Genomic DNA, 22,911 nt, shown 5'->3' with positions numbered 1-22,911 from the left:
CAACGGGACTCACTGACAAGTTGTTTGATCATAAAGCATTATTGTCTGCCAAGTCACATTTCAGGGTTGTGATGGCTAATGATCTTGCCTCCCGACTTAAGGGAAAGTCAGGTAGTCAGCATGTGTTTGAAGCCTGCAAACGGCAAGGACACCAGCGGTGGGGGAGGCGGGGGGGTAACTGAGCAAAACACGGAGCGTTAAAGTCAGAAAGATGAAGAGAGCAGGAGCTCAACGTATGGAACTTTTCCTTAACGACACCGTCGACGTCGGTGAAATATTTACGGCCCTCGCGACTGATGCTTGAACTTCTACGGGACCCAAAGTCCTCTCGCTTCCTTTTTAGAGACGCAAAGCAGGATTAGAACAAAGACTACAAAGGACTGGAAATCACTTTTCATCAGCCCCCCCCCCCCCCCCTCCCTCTGCAGAACCGTGTGCCCCTTCTCTCCTTGAGCCCATCCGTGTCCACGGGTCCTCCCAAAGCAGCTGTGGGTAGTAGACAACCTCCATCATCCGTACTTTGGACCAGCACAAACCCCCCCAAACCCCCCAAACCCCCACATCCGCATCCGCTGGGCCCCGGCACGCTATCCTGATTCCTCCTGACAAAGAGGGGGGAGATGAGGAATATCTTCGTCCATCACAGTGATGCCGGCTTTGCTGCCCGTGATCTAGTCATCTACCGGGAAGGGGGGGGGACGGGACACTCGTTTGGGGGCGAACAAATTAGTTTGTTGGCTAAATGCTCAAACCGCCACATGGTACCTGCAGGATCGTGGACGAACAGTACACGCTTATGGCCCGTGTTTCAAACCCCCCCCCTGAGGGACATACAATGATGTCAACTGTTTGATGTCCAAAGTGAGTTTATAGCCAAAGGCTTTCGTACCTTTCAAATCCCCCCCCCCCCCCCCGGACCCCTCGTTTGTCAGCTACCTGCTGTTTGTCATGAGACAGAAGCCTGTCGGACGCAATCACTCACGTGTGAGCCACTAGTTCAGTGAGCTACTTCGCTGCCTGTTTTCCCTTTTCTTCTCCCTCCTCACACGCCGTCTTATCTCCGCTTTTTAACTTTAAAATTTGGACCACAAACAGTCGAGTTCCAACGAGGAGAAGAAAACCATCTGGTGGCTCTGAACTACGTGACACAACTTTGGAAATGCTCTTCTTCTTCAGCGGCAAACAGAAACAGCCTTTGTCCTTCATCGGCAGAGATGACATGAAAAACGCGGCGCGTGAGTGATGTGTGCGTTTGGGTGTCCGTCCATAAGGTGTCCGGCTTCTCCGACAGCTTCGCTACGAGCCGGGGGAGGGACGGGAGGGCTGCGTCCTTCCTCTGCGCTCCCTTCTTCTGAGAGTGCGTTGTGAGAGAGATTAATTTAATGCCCTGCCAGGATCATAAGGATCAAACAAGTGGAGAGATATCATTAAAGCATTGGAACGTTATCTCATTTATCTAAACAAACCGCCGCGGCGAAGCAGCCTAATTAAAAGAGCTCGCCGTAAACAAAAGCCTCGGCTTCAACAATGGAAACGCACTCATTTTATTAATCTAATGCATCATGTATCATATCATTACAGTTCAATATATCTATCATTAATTTTATTCCCTTCACTTAAAGCTTTTATTGGAATTACTTTGGTTATTAGTCGCTTTTAATGTATTGGTTACCTCTGGATCTGGCTGCTACAATCTCTCTTATCTCGCTGCATAAACCTGTGCATGTTATTCAAATTGCCTCATTTATTATGATAGCTTCCTCATGTAAATTGTGCTGACTGCTCGCCCTTGCACAGTCCTCATTAGACTAATGAAAACCTTCAAACGAAAAAACTAAACAACCTGCCAAATAAAGGTCTGGGGTTATTATGAAAATTACAACTGTGGGAGCCGGGAGAAGCTCTCTTCATTAATTCATGCTCAGCAAATTGGTAACTAATTTAGTTGCACTCCTCTGCATTAATGGGTTATTTTATAAAAATGTTTTCCTCAGCCCGAGACCTCTAGTGCGCACGCTGGAGAGAGCTCAGAATCCTAATCAAGTCCGGCGACATATTAGGAATTGACAATCTGGGAGAGCGCGCTTGTGGACGCGTGCGGCTGGGGGGAACTGGTGTGGATCGCCGGGTCATTTGCTTCCTCCTCTGACACTGCAAAGCAATGACAGACCAGTTGTGTTGAGCGTGTGCGCGTCCAGCAAGGCACTCAAGCTGAGGAGGAAGCGTCGTGCTAGTGGGGGGGGGGAAAGCATCCGGCTGATTTAGTGTGAAATCTCCTCCTTTCTCTGTTTGCATTGCTGTTTGCCCCTCGCTTCTTGTCTCACACACACACACACACGCACCGGACACGCGCTCCCACATGCACAGACAGTTAGACAGTTTGTGACCCGTACATTCCACTCATGATCCTGCTAATTATTACTATTCACTGCTTCACGCCCTGTGAGTGAAGGTCTAACACTGATCTTCACGTCGGTCTGGCCAACAGGGAACATCCAGCCCAGTGATTTCCATAGTGGTTTTAATATCATTATCGGCCTCGCCCCACCCTGTGCCACCCCGCACAGCAGAGCAGAGCACATCACGGCCCGCCCCGCTCAAAACCAACAGAGAATACTCAAATCTATTATTTGCTTCACTTTGTATTTAATCCGCCACGCTTAGTAGATCTTTATCTTCTTTTTTTTTTCTTCTCTGCCCTCTTTCTCTTTTTTTCACAAGCACGGCAAAATTGTATTGAAATAATTCCAGTAATTACTAATACAAACATTTACTCCGGCCCATGTGACTGAGGTTTAGTGTTTTGAATGTTTCCCTCTCGGTTCAGTTAATAAGTGTCAGCAAGTCTGTCCTCTTTCCCCATATTTATGCAAAAAATATTCACATACGCGAATAAACATCTAATTCTACAAACATTCAGCAGCAACGCTATTTGTGTAAAGAAACCTATAGCAGCTCTTTTTGCATTCCCCCCCCCCTCCAATTTGTCTTTTAACTGTGTGCGCACAGGACGCTGTTGACTGTAGCCGCAGTGAACAGTGTCCTATTACAGCACACTGCATGGCTGCATGGGAGCGTAAAATGACCCGAAAGTGATTACTGTTTGCAGAAAAGTGTTCAAAAACAATGCCTTTTATCTACAGGCCGTGCTCGTACCACGTGGAACATAAAACGTGTCGTGCTGTGAATGTACGGCGCATCTACAGCAGGTTAACACGGCGGCGGCGTGTTTCTGTGGGCATCCGGGCGATTAAACACATCCGACACAGATTCACACTTAAGTGCATCTCCGGTTTGCAGCCTGTAGTCGTCGGGTGTTCCATTAAACTGACACGAGCTACAACCTGGGTGAACAGAACGGGGAAGGAGGGGCGAGCCGGACTCTAATTGTGTCATAAAAAGGGATGCAGAGGGTTTTCTAAAAAATGCTTTGCTGGGAACTTCGGCCTCCCGTTGGCACATGGACCAAATGTTGTGTCCGTCCTCCACGCGGCCTGTGATTTTTCTGCACATCTGCAAACCTCTGGGGCCCATAAACTGATCAGATTCATTTGATATGCCGCTAAAATAAATGCAGTTTAGTAGAGCAGAGTAGTCAGTCGCTTGTTTCTCAGAACATCTGTTGTTTTTCATACATTGTGCACAGTGAGTAGAAGGAAAGTTGTGAGCAGAAAGGAATCGACGTCCCCGTTCCGTCCCGCAGGACTCACCTTTGTCGGTGTGCATCCTCTTCATTTCGTGGCTCATGTCGTGGGCCAGGTCTCCCTCTTTGGGCCCGGGTGGGATGTTGGGGGACAGTCCCAGCAGGGCGTGGTTCATGGACAGGCCGTTGTGGTGCATCGCTGGAGAGGGAACGACAGAGACACGGGGGGAGGGGGGGGGGGGGGGGCGTTAGGAACATCGTCTCCAGCACGCCTCTCGTAGATTGGACAAGAGAAAGAAGAATCTGCGCGGCGCATGTGCTTGTTTTCTTCACCATTTATCTGTGTGACAAACGTACGTATCCTGTCTGAGGAGCTCTCTGTGTGCGCCGGCGAGCTGGACACGCTGCTGCTGCGGTGGGACGACGGGTGGCTGCCGGGCCTCCGGTGGTCTTCTAAGGAGGGAGCAGGGGAGGGACTGTCCGGCACCCGTTCCTGAAACCCCAGCAGCGCCAGAAACACACAACCCAAAAATGAATATCCAATGCGGCCCCAAGATGAAGACAAGGCGCCGCCGCGCTTCAGCGCCGGAGCTTCTGGGCCGCGTTAAACATTTACCTTTATAACAGAGGTGACCATTCTGGAGGGCAGACTCTGGCCCTGCGCCGCGGCCGCCATGTTCGCGATGGTGCTGAGGTGGTTCATCTGGCTCATCGCCATGGTGACGGAAGCCGGGGGCAGGCTGACGGGGATCAGGGGGTGTGGCATCATCATGAAGGGGAGTTCCAGGCCTGAAACCCAAAAGGGGAGGTCTGTTGGTTACTCAACAATGCATGTGATGAGTGGGACGTCCGCGGGGGAACCTCCTCAGGAGCCCCCCCCCAAAAAAGCTGCTGCAGTTTTAAGCACTAATTCCCACCACTGAGATCCCCTTTAAAAGCTCTGTCCAATAACACTGAAGCTTTACACTGTCTTCCATCAGGGGCAGTGAAAAAAGGGAATAATTCAAACCAATCGCTTCTCTGGAATATTTCCATGTTAACATAATACACATAAATGTTTTACAACATATGTTAATAATAGATTCTACTGCAATGATAATAGATAAAATGGAAATGATAACTATATACACACATTCAAAGACCAAAGTTTACAGAGCAATAAAGATGCATCTATTATGCCGCGACGAGTAAAACGAAAAAGGGCACATTATGGAAATTGTCTCAATATTTACATATAAAAAATATCTCAGTAAAAGCAAAGGCAATCTCCAAAGCCATTACCCAAATGACTAGTTAAATGAGCTAATGACAAACAAGTAGCAGTATGGCAATGACTTTAGGCTAATTACAGCAGCTTATATTCCACCGCAGTGAGAGCAGCAGAGGAAGAAGAAGAAGAGAGCGACACCAAAAAGAGTCGAACAATAATAGGATTTTAATTTCTTTCTTTTTTTCTTTTTAAAATACACACACAAATGATTCCATTACACCGTCAGAGATGTCTTACAAATGTTCTAAATTATTCAATTGCTGTCTGGCAACGGCCTCCTAATTGGGAAAATTGAAGACATTGGCGGGTCCAAAGATGCAGAGAACGCCTTATAAAGATACCATGGGGATGTGTGTGTGTGTGTGTGGGGGGGGGGGGGAGGGTACTAACTATGACTGTGGCCCAGCAATACTGAATGGCTTAATGAAAACAAGGCCACTTTCAAAGGACCCAAGCGCAGACAGAAGGTCAAAACTAGGTGCTCGTAGTCCCCCCCCCACCACACACAACCACGGCCCGACTCCATGGGGACTTTGAACTGGCAGGATCAAAAAGTGACTGGGAAACAGTTTGTTCTCATTCCTTCGCCACTCAGATGCTTTTCCTCAAATGCTTGAAAGGAAAAACCTCACAGACGCCATCGGATCTGATGGAGCCGCTCTGTTGATTTTTCTCTCCTTTATTCCTCTCTTTCCTGGCAGCCCGGTTCAAGGTAGAGAATAAACAAATAAAAGCCGGGCGAAAGAAAGAAAGAAAGACGCGGCGCTACGGCGACGCCTCCAAAGAGAAGGACACTGGTTGAAAATGAAAGGACATGAGAAGTACTCCTCTGCCCCCCCCCCCCCCCCCCACACCCCGCTCCTTCTAAAAAAGCACCATTGATTTCCATAAGAAAGATGGCATGCCGCTCCTCCGTGGCGAGGATGCCCAAACAATACGGAGCGGTGGAGATTAAAGGGAGGCTGCAGCCAAGCAGCACCTTGTATCGGCGCCTCGGCCCGAATCAATTACCGCTCGGCAGGCTGAGCTCACTTAAAAAGCACCACAGAGGGGCCTGATTGCGGGGGTACTTACTGTAGGACGACACGGGGAGCTTTGGCCCACCTACCAGCCCTTCAGGGCGGGAGTGAAGGGGCTCGCTCCGCCGTTGCGGTGGAGGCGTTGCGCCCGCTCAGATACAGGATCTTCTGATCACGGGGTGATGTGGGTATGTGTCTCCAAATAAGAGAGGGGGGGTGGGCAGTGGACCCCTGTTAGCTTTAAATGCAATTAAGTCCGGCCCCTTTCATGCCACCCTGTCCTAAAGCGCTGCCCCCCCCCGGGAAGGCCGTTCAGGCCGCTGTGGGGGAATGCTTCACAGGCCCCTTTGTTAGTCGCTGAAAGGAGCCAGGTGAGGAGGATATTGGTTTATTCAAGGGACCCGCCGTTTTTAAGTGCCCCCCCCCCCCCAATCAAATGCCAATCCGTCCTATTTGCTGGTGTCGTATTCAGGCCTGAAGGATCTTCAACCCACTGATACCAGTTGAGAGTTCTTTTTCCCAACAAACGTTAGTCAGACTGAGTAATCGTGTAGGGTTAGGGTTAGGGTTAGGGTTAACCCAGTGGGCGAAGCGTGAGAAACGTTTGTGTCCGTTTGTGTTCATCTCCGCTACAGAGGTTCAGGCCTGATGAGAGGCAAATTCCCACCGCCCCCCCCTCCACCCCAAAACTCTCTCTCCTGAAGGCCATAAACAATGCATTCAGAGTAATTTACCTGAAGTGAGCCGGAGGGACCTGCAAAAGGTGAACTCCGATTTACCATCATTAAAACTACAAATCACTTAATAGCAATATGAGCAGCTCGGCTGTGGTGTCGAGTTCACGCGCCGATGAGCAAAGATCTGAATGGCACTGGACAAATTAAATGAATTGAAAACAGCCCACGGTAAAAGGCGTAATTTTAAAAAAAGCTGTTACATCAGAACCAAAACGGACAGCGGCTCAGACACTAGAAAGCGTCACGCAGTGAAAGAAAAAAAAAAGACTGAATGTTGAATGCTTTAAAAGGATAAAAAGAGAGTTTGTAATTTATTTTGGGGGGCAGAAATGATAACCTGCAGTGTTTTCTGCTGCAGTTCATCTTCGTCTAAACGGGACTCGAGCCTTTCTGGACGTCTAACCCGGCGGACCAAAAACAAGGGAGGAATAAAGAAGAAAGGGGACTAAGCCGTTGTCATTGAAAACGGGATGGAGCCAGCAGCCCCCCCCCCCCCCCCCCCCCCTGCCCCCCGTACCCTTAACTCTGCTGTGGACAGATTTCCCCTGACAAAAATTAAACTAGCTCCTACTTGGCACTTTATTATCTCTTCAAGTGAATGATTTATTGTTTGTGCAGCGAAAGAACCAAAGAGAGGGGGAAGATTACACTTCCAGCCAAAGCTCAGGCCTGATGTCGTTTTTTACTCCCCATGTCCAGGGGAAAGAAAAGGGAAAAAAGGCTCCCGACAAACAATAACGTCAGCTGTAATTGATCGGAGGTCGCCGGCTGGGCCCTGCAGTAAAAGCGCACTGTTTAAGCGACAATCGGCCCCGCGCTCTTCAGACGCTGGCTAATGAAGCTGTCTGTCTGGGCTATTTACCTTCTCTTAAATGGAAAGGGGAGAGATGTACTGTAAGAGACAGGGCTGGAGACGATGTGCCTCTCGCCGCCGTGAAATAGGACCTGCACATGCCGCGGGAATGTATAATTGGTTGGCGCAGCCGAAGCCGGGGACGGGCTGCTAATTAAATGACTTGTTTAAAGCCTATCTGTCTTTGTTTGGGAGGCTGCAGAACAATGTCAAACAAACACTCCTGCTTATCCTTTGATTGCAATTGAACGAGACAAAGGGCTGATTTGCTCGCCGCTAAGCCTTCCTCCTTCTGATCCGTCAGACTGAACGGGACCATAGCGGTCCGGCGGGCCCGACCGGCGGCCCCGTGCGTACGGGGGCGCGAGGCCCTCTGCAGAGCAATCTCAGGCTTCCTCCCTAATTGCGCTTGTAAAGTGCCCCCATGTCGCGCGCGCGCGCATTCCTCCAGCGAAGGTGAGGCGGCGGCTCTTTGTTGTGGCGGTGGCGAGGCTTTTGCACAGGGGTCCCCCCCCCGCCCCGGAAAAAGGAAATGAACCGCTCGTGAAACGGCGTCCTGTCACGCGGCAAGACGTTGAGGGGTCCCTCCGCCACGCTAATCGTCTTTACTACAACTATTAATCCCCCCCCCCCCAAAGAAAAAACAAAAATCAGAAAGCAACCCGCACGTGAGGTGGAGCGACGCCCTGCAGCCATTAGATCAAACGTGAGACGCGGCGTCCATAAACATGTTGTCTGGAAAACGGGCGCGCACTTAACGCCACGCATGCGCACAAACACACACAAACACACACACATGCAAACAAGGTAAAAAAAAAAAAAAAGGTGCAGACACACGCAGATGGCAGGTTCAGTCAAGGCTGGTGAGTCCTGTTTCTCATTAAACCGGGGGGGGGTATCGCGCTTTGATGTAGCCACCCACAGCTCCTCAGTGTCACCCAATGCAACTTTGAAGCCCTCTTTTGTGTTTACGCAGTTAATGTTGATAATAAGGCAAACATCTTGCCTTTGTTAAGTACCTGCTGCACGCTCGTGTACGCGCACAAGGGGGGGGGGCGCGCCGGGAGGCGAGCTAACAAGGCGAGGAAGGCCTGGGAGACGTGGAGTGCATATGGGAATGTACACACACACACACACACAGGCCAGCCATATGAATAAAAACCTAAAGAAACACATCCGCACACGACATCCTTCAGAGCCACAGCGGTTGGACACATTTCAAGCGGAAGTCACACCGACGGGATAAAGAGACTCAGGTGGGCGAAGACGACCCGCCACGGCGCCTCCGGCCGCGTGACACACAGGGAGCCGTGATGAGAAAACATCGCCGTTTTGACGAGGTAACATAATTGCTCCGAGGCGGCGGAGCGTAACATGTGCTAGGAATTACCGAGGAGACGGAACCGAGGTGTTTGTCCTTTGAGTGAATAAAAAGCTAAAGCGGGCAACTTCCTCGGGACGGCTCCCATCCCGCCTCTAATGGCACGCACTCCTTATGGAGATTGGAAGATCAATCATGTCCCCCCGTGACAGATCTGTTGCGAAGGAACTTCTTCCCGTCTTTCGAAAGGGGAGAAAAAATGCAAAAACGCGCCTCGCCGTCCGGCCCCCACCAGCCCCCATGTTTGAGCTGTCTATTTGTGTCTCTGCTGAAAATGTTAACGAACAGAGCCATAATCAAGCCATATGCTGCCATGTGGCAAATCCCATTACAGGGAATGACCTTTACCAACCCGTGCCAACAACACGCAGCGTATAGGGAGTGGGTGGGGGGGGGGGGGTGGGGGGGCAGTAGACAGGCAGTGGTGGGTCTGTAGATGCACATGGGTTGGGAGGGGGGGGGGGGGCTGGGCTTCAGGAAACATTAGCAGGTTCGCCGTTCGTGCCTCTAATTTGGGCCGGAACCAAGCTCACTTTACATTTGTCACACATCACTCGTGATAAAGACGCGGCGCCCACGCCTGACCCGCCGTGGGGGGGGGGGGAAGAGCACCAGCAGCTGTTACTACTGCGGCTGCAATACATTCAGGCCCAATCAATAAAGCTCCTGCAGTGACACCCCAGCAGACAGAGGAATCATTTTCATCTGATGCTTAGCAAAGGCCCCCCCCCCCCCCCCTCTTAAAAAGATTGCTTTCAGTCCAACGACAACCGGCTGTCATTTGACTAAGGCTTCTGAAATGTAATATATTGACCAGCGTTATCAATCACGGCACCACTCTGTCATATCGCTTCTGTGCGGGGGCGGTGGGGGCGAGGAGGGGTGGGGGCGAGGGTCCGGGGATCGGCAGTTGGTCATCGGATCATCCGTTTTAATTACAAAATTAGCCTCCTGCGCTCTCACCCCCCCCCCCCCATTGCAATCTGAGAGAAAGTCAGTAATGCAGTTTCGTGTGTGCAGTTTACAGTGCAGCTAATGAGTTCATTCCACTGCAGTCCAAAGACACGTCGGGAGCGTTGGATGTAATTACACTTAAAGGGACAGTTAACTCCCCCAAATCAAACATACATACTCGTCTGTGGGGCTATTTATTGACGCGGATTTATCTTCTTGGTGAGAGTTTGGGGGTGACCGTCCGTGGAGATGTCTGCCTTCTCTCCAACACGCGAGGAACTCGGAGAGCCCGACGCGGTTACTGGAGATAATCCACAGGCCGTGTCCTGAGCGGGTCCATGCAGGGACGACTTTCTTCCAACTCTAATTGAGAGCCATGAAGCCAACGTGCTGACAAGTATTTGGCCCTGGATTCATCTAGAAGGCCCTTCCTCTGTTTGTTCCCACGGCGAAGGGCACGCTGAGATTGTGAAAATTCCTTAACATTGTTTGAACTCGCTCCGTCTCCCCTCCCCTCCCCCCGAACTCTTTATCCCTCTCGCTCCCCGGAGGGGGGCGGGCTGTGTGATGGCTGAAGATGGCTGGCCTCAGAATGGCCGATAGCTCTATTTGGATGAGGGGTTCCCGTATCATAATTGAGAAGAAACACCTTTTGGTTCAGGCAACCGGCACCAGAGTGCTTTCGTGGAACGGAACCAACTATTGCTGTCGGGCGGATCCGACCCCCCGAAGGCGATCACGGATAAAGAGTCTTTTTGTTGTGGCCGCCATTGCGGGTAAATGCTTACATGCTCCGTGCTAATGTTCCCGACATAATCCCTGCAAAAGGACGCCGCCCCGCCCGCGAACGCAATTATGCGCCGCGCATATTTTTGGCGTCGCGGGCGACCTGCGAAAAAAGAGAAGCTCGTCGTCGCTGAAAGGTTGGATGTCATTTATTACACGTATCACGTTTACACCAAGTGACATTGTCTTTTCAGATTGCGTTGATCTCTTCACTTTCAAAGGTCAGCCCCTTCCCTGGCTAAATGCAACCTGACAGAATGGTGAGGAGGGGACAGCGCCACGCATGCATCACCCCCCCCCCCCGCATCAAAGCCCTCCAAATTAATCCATCCAATTAATGGCGAATGAGGACTAATGCTGATGAGGGGTGACAACTCGACTGGTCAGTTGTTTTTTCTTTCTTTTCTGTGAACTAACCGCAAGAGACAATCAAACAACTATTTCGCGTCGGCGTGTGAGGCTCCGCCGCCACTCACACATGATGGGACTTGATGTGGATCATTACGGAAATAATGTTTAATCAATCCCCCCTGTTATTTGTAATCTATTTCTGCAGTTGTCTCGTGTGTGTTTTTGCGCCGTGGCGTCGGCGCGCCTCACAATTTCCCAATCATGCATATTCAAGTGTTAGCGCCGATGCTTAACGGGCGATGCAAGCGGAATTAGAACGAGGACATTAGACTTCATTAAAAAGAGAATGATTATCGGGGTTTATCTTTGAAATGTCTATTAAAATGTGTGTGTCGTCCCTTCGCTTATCTGTCACCTGGCTCCCATGAGCCTGGCAGACTAATAGAGAGATGGCGAGGGCCAAAGCCCGAGAGAGAGAGGGAGAGAGAGGGAGAGAGAGGGAGCTCTTTGCTCGGGCTGTCTGTCTGCTCTGCCACTCCCGGTGTGTGTGTCTGACTCGCTTAATGCCCCCCCCCTCCCCACTGGCACCTGCAGCTTAAACGGACCCCCATCATGTCCTGGCGCGGCCTCGGCATCCCGATAAACACAATCCAAACACAAACCGCATTACGAGTGCATAAACGGGGATGATGTGGCGCAGTGAGGGCGAGGCGCCGCGCCGCGTCTTCGCCGTCTGATTCTGTTCAGCCGAAGGCAACAATCTAGTCCCTCTCAAGAGCTTCGGCTGACAAAGGCTCCCGCAAGAGAGCGGGAGGAGGAGGAAGATGGATGAAGTTGCCCCCAGACACTCATATCAGGTCAGTGTGTGCTTTATCCCCTAATGGTTAAGGTTAGCATGGAGGAGGTGGGGGTGGATGGGTGATACTAGATCGGCGCCCGAGGGCCGTTGTTCTGTCTGGAGGAGCAGCAAGTAGCCACCATCCTCCATCGTGGCCCACATTAGGCGGCGGCGGCGGCGGGGCCACCAGGCACCAGCTAGCGGGATTGGAGCGCGGCGGCTAGCTGGTCGGATGTGTCCTTGCACCCGGAGAGCTTTATTATTAGAAAGGACATAAACAGACTAATTAAATCGCAGCAGTGGAGCCGGGATGACAGCTGGCGCATGAGAGTGTGACCGAACAGATCCCTCACGAAGCCCGAGTGTCTCTACACGCGTGCTGCCCGTGTGCGAAGCGCCGCGCACGCGCTCCGCGGGAACTATTACCCGTTCTATACGAAGAGGCTCTTACCCCTCCCCCGCCCCCCCTCCCAGTGCTATTTCAGTGGTACGTGCCGTTGTTTTAATATCTTACTTATCCGTCGACTGTGGTACGATCCAAAATGGTAGAAACGCTATCCAGCCGAGCGGTAAACACTCCAGTAATTAGCGCACGGCGTCCAGGCCGACTCCACGCGGCTCGGCGGCGCGGACCCCACATCGAGAGGAGCCTCGTTAGGCATTGATCTCGCCAAATTAAGGCTAACTGCCCCAGATTGTGGCGTCTTGATGTACCTTCTGGATGAGCGCGGGACCAGGCTTGTATTGTTTGTAGGGTAAACAGGACGGTTTTGGTCTCGCTGTGCTTTAGAATGAACGCGTCCTGAATAATTAACGACCCCCCCCCCCCCCCCCCCGCCTCGTTTGAGCGTTTGTTATCTGTGTAGCCGCAAGCGAAACACTGATGATGAGGAAAATATGGTTTTAACAAGTCAATAATGGCGAGTGCAACAAGACCGGCCCTAATCAATGGGGCTGCAACGTTAGCAAACAAGGACTTGAATTATAACGCCAATAATTGATCCCCCCCCCCCCCCTCCGTGTGATGTCATTTCTTATCGATCGCTTCCTGCCGGTGAGGGATGATGAGAAGTTTCAGAGTTGGATTTGTACCATGACTTTAGTCCCCCCCCCCCCCCTCCACCCACCTTTCTCCATTTGAAATTTGCAAGCTGTAGCACCAGCTTAACCAAAAAGGATTAAGTCCCATACCCAACTGAGAACACAGATAATGCTCAGTAATTGGTAAAAAATGAAGATGAATGGGACAGCTAGATAAGGACCAATTAGCTGCTGGGAGCGTACAGCTGTGGTCTCCTCACAGAGCGCTCTCAGGGGCCACGGCCCCCTCCTTCCATCTTACACCAGCGCACACGCGCACACAGGAACACGCACAGACGTGGGCGTGTGGACGTGCGCGCGCGAGGGCGGGGCTTGCAGAAATTAGCCCCGACGACCCTGGGAAGAGAGAATGATGCTTCCTCATCATCTCGCCCAGAACCCCCTGTTCTCTCCGCTCGGGCAACACTCCAGGTACCTGTCAGCAGCCGTCCAGCCCCCCCCCTCTCCTCTCTGGGCCTGGACGGAAGCCACAGACGTGAGACAAAAGGGCTTTCAGGTTTTTTGAAGGAGTGCTTACACGGCTTAGTGGCCGTGTTTGGGATTAATTCAAAATGTGGGTAAAGGGAAAAAGGGAAAGAACGTCAGCGGCGGCGGCGTCCGCCCCTTTCACTTCAGTCGGGTCGGCGTGTCGCCGCATCAGCTGGACGATGACAGTGGAATTCCCATATCTAATTACAAGGCGGATCTGAGCTCCATTAGAGCCGTGTGGTGAGGAGTCAGATGAGTGGCGGGGCAGCACCCAGTGGCCAGACGGAGACAGAGGGCGGACCACGGGATTTACAACAAAACAGAAGAGAGAAAGACGAGGCTGAGCACCATCTTATCTTTTCCTTTTCTGCAGGTCGGGGAAACACTTTATTATCCTTCTGCTGCTGCGAAAAGCGGTTCCTTCTCCTGGAATTGGCAGACGTTTGTTAGTGGGCAGCCGACAATATTTCCTCTCCCAGTAATGAAGGTTGCGTCTGGGGTCAATGCACTGGGAGGGCTGTTTATCCCCCGAAGGCCCCGCGCCACACGTGTTTTGCTTGGTCTGTGATCTGTAATTGTGGCATTTCCTGAGAGGCGCAGGGAACAATCCACATTGTGCTTTGAGTGGGCTCCCTCTGCCCAGCTAAAGGGGGGGGGATCAAAGAAAGACACACACAAACAGACACACACCTCTCTTTCCCATGCCTCTCCACTCATCTATGCCCCCCCCCCCCCCTCAAAACAACCAACCAACCGTCGTTGGTTAGAGTTTAACTAAATGTATTTTTCTCCTTTTCCTTTCCTCTTGTGCCTTATAATGAATAACATTGACGCAAACAGGAAGGTCTAATTGTGCTGCATATTTAATGCGGGGGGGGGACATTAGCCCGTTTCAATTTACATCAACACAAAGACAGCGACGGGCAATCCGACTCTACAAACAGAACAGAGTGTCCTTCAGCGGCTGGCTCGCTTTAAAGCTCTTCACAGAGATCTGCTTCAGACAAACGCTGAGACGAGGCACCTGTGCCCCCGCCCCCAGCACGCCGTGGTTTGGATTGCTCTCCCTCCCCCGAGGGGGGTCCATGGCGAAGCTTCTCTCTGATTAAATAAATCCACGTCTTCCTCAGCATCACGTTGTGGCAGGTAACGCCGTTTGCGTGAGTATGCGTGTGTCCTTGTTTAAGCTGGGTTGTTAGGAAATAATACAAGTAAGAGCAGCTGTGGTCCGAAACAAATAAACCCTGCGTGAAGTCGTAGCCCGGCAGGCAGCGTGGTCAACGCGGTCCCGACAAAGCTCCGCCCACTCCGCGCCACATCAGTCAGGTGATCGATGCCTCCCGGTTTGCTATTGGAGAGCAGGACATACTAAGCCTTCGCACTCTGTAATTCAAATTATTCTCTTTTTTTTTTTTTATCCCAAAATAGCCGTGTGAAAGGAAGAAGATGAGGACGAAGAAGAAGGAGGCTGCGTGGCCCCGGCGGAGCCGCAACAGCGTGAAACGGGGACTGCCGGCCGCCCTGTCACGGGAGAGTGCTTGATATAAACAAGAGATGGCTGCGACACCCGGCAATCAATATTAGGACGGCTTCAGTACCAAACATCATTTGTCTCGGCGGCCATTCCTTTGACCAAACGAAGCATTAATTCAAATCATAAATCTGAGCTGATTTAAATCCGAGGAGAGTGGGAGCGAGCGAGAGAGGGGCCCCTGTCTGACTGCCTGCCCCTAATGATTTATTTTCTACGTTTCTGCGAGCGAGAGATTTGTCCATACTCGCTGACAGGTCACCTTCAAACGCCAGTGGCAGACTGTTCATCACCATGCAGACGAGCATCTCATCGCTGCGAGTAAATATTAAAGGAAAAAAGAATGCAATTGATTGTGGATGGGGCCGAGAGGCGTCGCTGCCATATATTTCACTCAGAGAGCTAATGCCGCGGCCCCCCCCCCGTGCGCCCGCACCCAGAGCCGCTCCCCCTCGCCAGAATTATGATTCCAGCGCGCTGGCTGTGGGCTCAAGGTTGCAATTTAAATGTAAAAAGATAAAACCGTTTCTTATTAGCTTCATTGCCACAGCCTTGCTGTTGGTACTCACATTTATCTTTATCTCCGTGACCTCGTTGGCTTTTTTTTTTTACACACCCCATTCTGTTGGAGTGATGACCTCACACTTTATGAATTGTGCATTGTTAAATCTGTGTAGAAACACTTCCTGTTTTCATGTCACACGCCACAAGCGCCGCGGTGTCAAGTGTTACGGGCGGAATGCATTCAGGAGCCGAGCCATTTATTACAGTAAGTGAATCAAAACCTCCATTTAGCAACCAAAGCTATGGGGATTACATTTGGTTTATAATTTGGTACGGGCTCATGAATCCGCACTAACATACATTATCATTCTCTTTTAATACACTAAGTGCTTCTGTGTGATATTGGGAAAATCCTTCTGCTTTTTGGGGCTGATAATTAATTGAAATGGAGTGAAAAAACCCAACGCTCTCACAGCAATTCAATTAGACCTTGTTATAAGCTGATCGCTAAGTGAAACTGTGAACACTGTTCAGCTTTTAACAATTGCATTACTTTTTTTTGTCTTTTATCTTTCAACACAAAGTGAAGACGTGACTTACCCCACTGGACAAAAACAAACTTCCCCTTTAAACATCAAATAAACTGGTTAGTTGGGTTGGTTCTTCTGGTCCCGTGGATGCATTTGGATTCACGTGATGCGTAAGATGACAAAGACACACTACGTACCACTGCTGCCTTCACACCAAACACGCAGCACGTTATTTGCGCAATAATTCTCCCAATTGCAAATGGTCGAAATCCCACAGATTCCCACAGATTCCCAGTAGAAGTTTCCCTGCTCCACTGACGAGGTAAAAACAGGAATATGGAGTAGCTCTACGCTACGTCATATTGGTAAAGAGGAAAGCTGTGTGTGGAAACCATGGAAACCACAAGGCTTTGTCACTGCTGTATTTACGCCCATGTGAGTGTTGATGGAGCAGCTACCGTGTTTCTACAAACCGACGTCATAATAACGTCGTTATGTCGGCACTTTTTATCCGTTTTATTGCTATTAAATCACAGTTAAAAAAAATGATTACGAAGCAATAACGCAATAAGTTCACCTGGATATCTGGGACTCCACCGTGAGTGACGAATCGTTGTCTACATGGAGGAGCCCCCCTCGAGTGATAATAGTAATAGAACACAGCATAGGTCCCGCCCCTTCAAAGGCAGGCTGGCCAATCGTAGCTTAGCACCCGCTGAGCTTTACGGGAACACTGTTGCTGCTTAATCGTATCGTTTGCCCCTCCGTGGTGGTTCGCTCTAACAATGTGATGTGCTGCTTTAGCTTCTGTCTTTATCTTTACGAACTGTATTCACTGTTGGATCTCTTACATCCATCAAACACATATAGTAGATCATGTGTCTGACTCTCTGAAATCCCTTTTTGTTTATTCTAAAAATGAGGCCGGATGGATCCAGGGTGACAACTAACCAGTTAGTGACAATGGCAGCTCTGACAGCTGTATTTCTGTTATTGGAATCCTCGGCTCAGTATTTAGGCCTAAACATATTGTTCCCATTTTGTATTAAAGTATTTTAAAATTAAAGTAATTATCGCGTCATGACAAGCCCTACCATTGCGCGATTAATTGTAATAACCTTAAACCTTATAACCTCAAACTTTGGTCGTTGAATCCTGTGTGTGTGTCAAACAGCAGATCTGAATGCATTAATATCCCATCGTGTGTGTTTGCGACATCCATTTCCCCTCCGCGAATGTGTCCTCACCGACGCTGGAGCCCAGGTCTCCGTTCTCTCCGTCGTGTGGTGGTGGCGTTGCCGTGGTAGCCGCTCATCGCCTCCAGCTTGATCTTCTTCATATCTGGCCTCGGCGATGGCCTGCGTTGGCAGCTGCCGCCGCCGCCGCCTGTCGCCCTCCTCCGCATCTCCCACCGAGAGACGAGACAGAGCACTTACAGACCAACGCACTACATGCATGTCTGCTGGGCTGAGCCGCTGCACCTGCAAAAGCCCTGTGAAAAAGCTGCCCTGGCGAGGAAAAAAAACACACAAGAAAAAGGACTTTGAAATAATAAAACAATGAATAATTTCATACACCACAGGAATAAGAGCCTATGAGATCACAGCTTGTTTTTTCATCTCTGACAGGGGGTATCTTCACAGCGGGTTGTCATGCTGATGGGATGGATCCGTGTGTGTGTGTGCGTGTGTTTTTTCTGATGTTACTCATTGCTCCACACAGTGATGTATTTACTACAACCTGATGGGAATAGATGCAGTCAGGATAACGGCTGCAACACTTAGAACACAGTAGTACTTGTATACATGTAGCATGGAGCTGTGACGAAGAGGGACATGCGGGAGACAGAGAGCAGTGAAGTTTCAGTACATGTGAACAAACACGGAGCGGGACGGGAGGTGTGTGTGTGTGTGTGTGTTAACAATCTCCTCGTGGAGGGTGTGATAGCGTCTGATGCATTCAACAGCTAATGCCAGCCTTAATAATGCCGAACATTGGGCATTCGCTATCCCCACAGCTCTGTAATGTCGGGTGGCGTCTCGTGACAGCGCGGCTCTTCATCAAGCGGAATGGAGCCCTTTAAACAAGGAGGCCGGGATTCAAGGTTTTCACAGAAAACATAAATGGCTTTGAGTGCTTTAAACACTTGGAAGGAACCGATTCTCCTCAGAAACGATTCATCCGGGAATGAATGCAATTAAATACTGCCGCCACTGGGTTATCAAAAGCCAAATGGAAAACATACTGAAGAGATGAATGAGGCGACGGACAAAAAGACCCTGTTGGGGAAGGGGGGGCTCCACAAAAACTAAAGACGAATAAAGGGAGGGATTATAGCACAACGGGGGCTCCTTCCTGTCCCTTAGACATCTACAGACTACTTGTTTACTCTAAACGGGTAAAGACCAAAAAACTACAGTAAAAAGTGTCAGTCTGACCTCTGACCTCTCCTTATGGAGGCCTCAACGCTACAAAGCAGCAATTCATTCATCACATGCCGAATATCTCAGAACGGATCCCGAGGCTGCCGCTTACATCGCCGGACCAAATGACCATTGACATCACATTTCAAATCGCCATCCACATCCCCCCCGCGGCCCAAGGAGGAGCAGAAATCCAACATGTGGCTCTATTAGACACACAAGCACGTAATGCGCACACGCTAGAGGTGCCCCCCCCCCCTCCCTCCCTCCCCCGACGCCGAGCTGATAGGCAGATGGCGAGAGTCACTGTGAGCCTCTGACATGGAGGTGCATATCATTTAAAGCCTTGTTTGCATCTTAAAATACATCGGCACCATATTGACGTACAGTATACATCATGTCAGCGAGGGCCCTCTCGTTTGCACCGGAGGCCCCGGCTGCTGTTCAATATGCATGGGCTGAACGGGGGGGGGGGGAATCGTCGCATAAGAAGGTGCTACTTCTCCACATAATGAATGTGGCCTCTGCCCAGTCTGAAGGTCAGCCTTCATTTGTGTGTAATGGGCAAGAGTCAACTGTTTTCCAAATGAGACGTATGCAGAGCAGACCGCCGGGTAAATATTGAAATCACCTCTGGGCTGTTTGTGTGATAAATTCCCCCCACAAATCAGGTGGTCCGCTCAAGAGGGCCGCCGCAGTGGTGCTCTCCAGCCTGCGCCCGCTGGTTTATTGCTCTATAGGCGACTGTATTTAACAACCAGGAAATCGCCACGAGAGGAGAGAGGAAAAGGGACAGCGGCAGGCAGAGGGTGGGGACACGTGTTGATCGAATACGCATCCAGTGAATAAAATGCTCAGGGATTGATTTTTACCACGGCGAAAGAACCTGGGCTGATCGCTTTTCCATTTTTTCATTTATCACCCCCCCCCCCCACAACCCGGCCTGTCTCTGACGAATTCAAATCTTTGTTCTGATAATTGTTCCATTTCGGCGGATCAATTGTCATATCCAGATGACGCGTGGCCCCGGCGTCGTGGCTGTAATAAGGGGAGGGGGGGGGGGCGCCGGCGCCCAGCAACAAGTCCATTAAGCCACTGCACCGTCTGAGCGCCACCAAGCCCACTCCCACTCAGCGCTAATCTGCATTCATTACTATGCAAACACAACAATGCTGCCTCGGTATATTCAAAGTCACCTTTAGATGCATACACCCCCCCCCCCCCCCCCCATATAGACTTGAGTCTATATGAGAGCCACACCAGCCCGACAAGCGGAAGGGGAGCTTTTGGACAAATAGGAGAATAGCATGGCACAAAACAGCAAATAACAGAGACAAGGTCTGATGGTAGCCCTTGGAGCAGCTGTCATATTAAATAATAATGAAGGATCTATTAATATGCAAAGGAAGCAGCAGCCGACTGGCTTAACGCTGTCATGCCTCTGCATATTGTCAGGATCTTCATCATTAATTAACATGCGAGCTGCCCCATACCTGCGCCAATGTCAGAACATTCTTACAACAAACACCCGATGCCCGTGCCCTCCGCAACTAACTCCTATAATTAAATTAAAATCAGATTACCTCCGCGCCAGTACGCCGACGACCGACTTTCACCACTTTCTGCAGCCAAAAAGAAAAGAGGAGACAACGACGTCAGCTTATCTCTCGTGTTCTCCCACAATGAAAACACACACTTTTATTTATCGGGCCGAGCGGCGCTCCATGTCAATGAGGGGAGGGTTGTGTGCATGGACTGGTGTCAGCGCGCAATGACAAACTGAGGGGGGGGGGGGGGACTCTTAGGTACACCACGCCACTTGAACTGTGCTGTCCACATGATGATAAATTTAGTATCAATTACGCGGCACGCTAACCTTGTGGCCGGGAGAGACTGGAGAGACTGGAGGGGGGGGGGGGGGGGCACAAATAAGTGTGGCTAAATGAGCTGCTGCACACACTGGATCCATCTTAAAGGAGGCTTGAAGTGGGGCCGGATTAGATGGTCCACTCCGGGAACCGCCGCGTTAATTGTGCATCAAAAGAACATAAATATTACGATACGTGCCCCCACCTGCAGGAGAACCATCCCTCTCACACACACACACACACACACACACACACACACACGCGTACAGTAGAAGGCGGGAAGCATTAGGACATTTTTTGATCAGGATGCAGCCCCGGTTAGATGTGGGTGACATTCATTCCTCTAATGGGTAAACGCAGCGCTCCTGCGTTATTCAGAGGTTGGAGCCCGTGTCCGGGACATAAATGAATTATACTGAAGCTGCTGCTTAAGTAGTGGCCAGAGTGTGAGTGGAGGCCCTCTCCACTTTAAAGGAGATGTCATCTCAGTGTGGTGTCAGTCCGCTGCAGAAATAATCCGATTTAGGGAGGGGGGGGGGGGGGGGGGGCTCAATCTGCCTGTAATGCATCAGCAACTGGAAAGGCTCCAGCGCGCCACCCTCCCGCCTCCGCCTCCCCGAGGGCATGAACACAAGCACGCAGGCACTCGCACACGTGTGTGCTCTCGCACACGGACACTCCATGTATATGAGGCCATTTCCTCAGACGGAAAGATAAGCACGTTAAGACGTCCTTTTTTTTTTCTAAAAGCAGCCGGCGTCAAGGGCAGAGATACACGTGTTAACAGTGCTCCACACACGCAGAGCAACGCCGCGCTCCACTGTGCCGAGGATGCCGGGGTGTCGACTTCAGCCCGCGCACGCTTCCTGTCAACGTCGGAAATAGCAAAAAGAAACCAGAACAAAAAGGAGTCGAGTTGAGTGAGGGAGGCAGCGCGGGGCAGGTGGAGGAACTCCATCTAACAAGGTGCTACAACGGCAGCTACTCGCGAGCATCCAGCGGGGCAGAAAGGACCTCGACTGAACATCTCAGCGTGCTGCTGGTGCCGACTCATCTGGAACAGGAACCAACACGACACGACAGTCTAACTAGTGGAGACAGTTTCTCAACGTCGCCTTTTGCTTTCCTTTTTTTTTTTAATTTATTATCATCAATCAGCGCATCTGGACATGACAGGGAGATCATTAGACGCCTACTTAGATGCCAACTTATGTGTGGTCAATTATACTTCATTATGACTCCAAATCTGTAGCTTCCTCGGCGGTCGATGCATAATGCCGTCATCAGAAACAATAAACGCTTTTTAATTAAAATACAGCAACTGATGGAGAAGTTCCGTCTCTCGCCACAGTTGAGGAGCTCAAGGCCGTTACGAGAATGCCAAAAAAACTCAATTATTTTATCTCGGCCCCCCCCCCTCCGGATCCCGCCGCTACCCCCCGAATAGGCTGACTAAATGTCAAGATCATAGAGTCCCTGTGGGCTGAAAGGGGGTGATATCAAAAGGCAGCGCCGTTGCTTTATGTTCCACTAAATAACAGGGCTCCTCTCATCGTCGTCCTTCTCTCTGTTCACTCCGGGCCTTTAAGTTGCTCTTCTACTCTGCCGGTGACCATCCGCCCCCCCCCGGTCCCACAGGTCAAAGCTGCCCCATCACAACCTGAGCCTAGAACACTTCCAAGTCTGTTCAAAGTGTTGCAGAGCCACGGTGGCCGCGGAAGACCAGCGGTGGGGTTTAAGCAGCCGGTTAAATGCGCACCGCGCGGCGTGCGAGCATTCCAAGAGCCGGCGCATCGCTGGAAGACGCGGAGAGGGGAGGCGCACTATGCAAATCCGGAGCCCTCGCGGCCCCGGCGACATCAAAGCGGAGGCCCCGGACCCGCAAATAGAACAAAAAGCCGCGCTGGCGATAAGTCTGGGCCCAAAGGGGGTGAGTTGGGGGGCGCGGGCGCGCTCGTTGTTGATTCTCGTGGCGATACGCTCGCTTTAGCAGCATCGCCGCCCGTGTGCACGCACCACTGGAGTGGATTTAATCGCACTAATTAGAACGCACTCCGGGGCGAAGGAACGCAACATCTACTGGAATAATCTGAGAGAAAAGATCTCCACTCCAATTTATTCTCCCTCCTCCCCACGCCCCCCCCCCGGCCTATTGGTTTCCGGCGGGTTGAGCACGAGGATCTGTTTTTGGTAAACGAGCGAGCGTCTGGTGGTTTCGGGTGCATGTGTCACTTTGGACTGGTTGCCATTTGAAAGGATGAGCTGCAGGGAGGCCGCTGGTGGGAGGGAGGGGGAGGAGGGGGGGAGTGCCTGTCTGTCTGTGTGTGTGTGTGTGTGTGTGTGTGTGTGACAGAGAGGAAGAGGGAGACAGGAGGGACCCAGACAGTTGGCGTGGAGAGCCTCAGCGGCTGTGACACAGAGGACGGAGCAGTACCTGTGGGTGGGATCATGCCGGGGGACATGAGGCCGGGGACCGAGTGGGGCATGATGTGGGGGTTCTCCGGCGAAGTCACACTCTGGGTCCTCTTCGGAGGTCGGCCCGGTCTGGAGCTGAAACACACGGCGGAGGAGGAGGGGTGAGAGACGGAGGAGGAGGAGGGGGGGGTTTAACATTTGGAGCACTCCGGTATGCGATCCCATTCCAAAGAGCTAAC

General features: G+C 51.1%; 1 protein-coding gene across 1 annotated transcript in view; it reads right to left on the bottom strand.

Moving 5' to 3' along the window:
• Window positions 1–22,911, bottom strand: part of dachd (dachshund d) — a 72,936-nt gene that overhangs the window by 8,112 nt on the left and 41,913 nt on the right. Inside the window, 6 exon segments of the mRNA XM_078090793.1 lie at window positions 3,711–3,842; window positions 4,001–4,136; window positions 4,260–4,432; window positions 17,214–17,248; window positions 17,250–17,312; window positions 22,667–22,807. Of these exon segments, the coding sequence (XP_077946919.1) occupies window positions 3,711–3,842; window positions 4,001–4,136; window positions 4,260–4,432; window positions 17,214–17,248; window positions 17,250–17,312; window positions 22,667–22,807 (680 nt within the window).

The sequence above is a fragment of the Gasterosteus aculeatus genome, chromosome 16, assembly GCF_964276395.1.
Source record: "Gasterosteus aculeatus chromosome 16, fGasAcu3.hap1.1, whole genome shotgun sequence".
Taxonomy (NCBI): domain Eukaryota; kingdom Metazoa; phylum Chordata; class Actinopteri; order Perciformes; family Gasterosteidae; genus Gasterosteus; species Gasterosteus aculeatus.
Note: the sequence above shows the minus strand (reverse complement) of the source record. Positions and strands in the feature narration are given on the sequence as shown.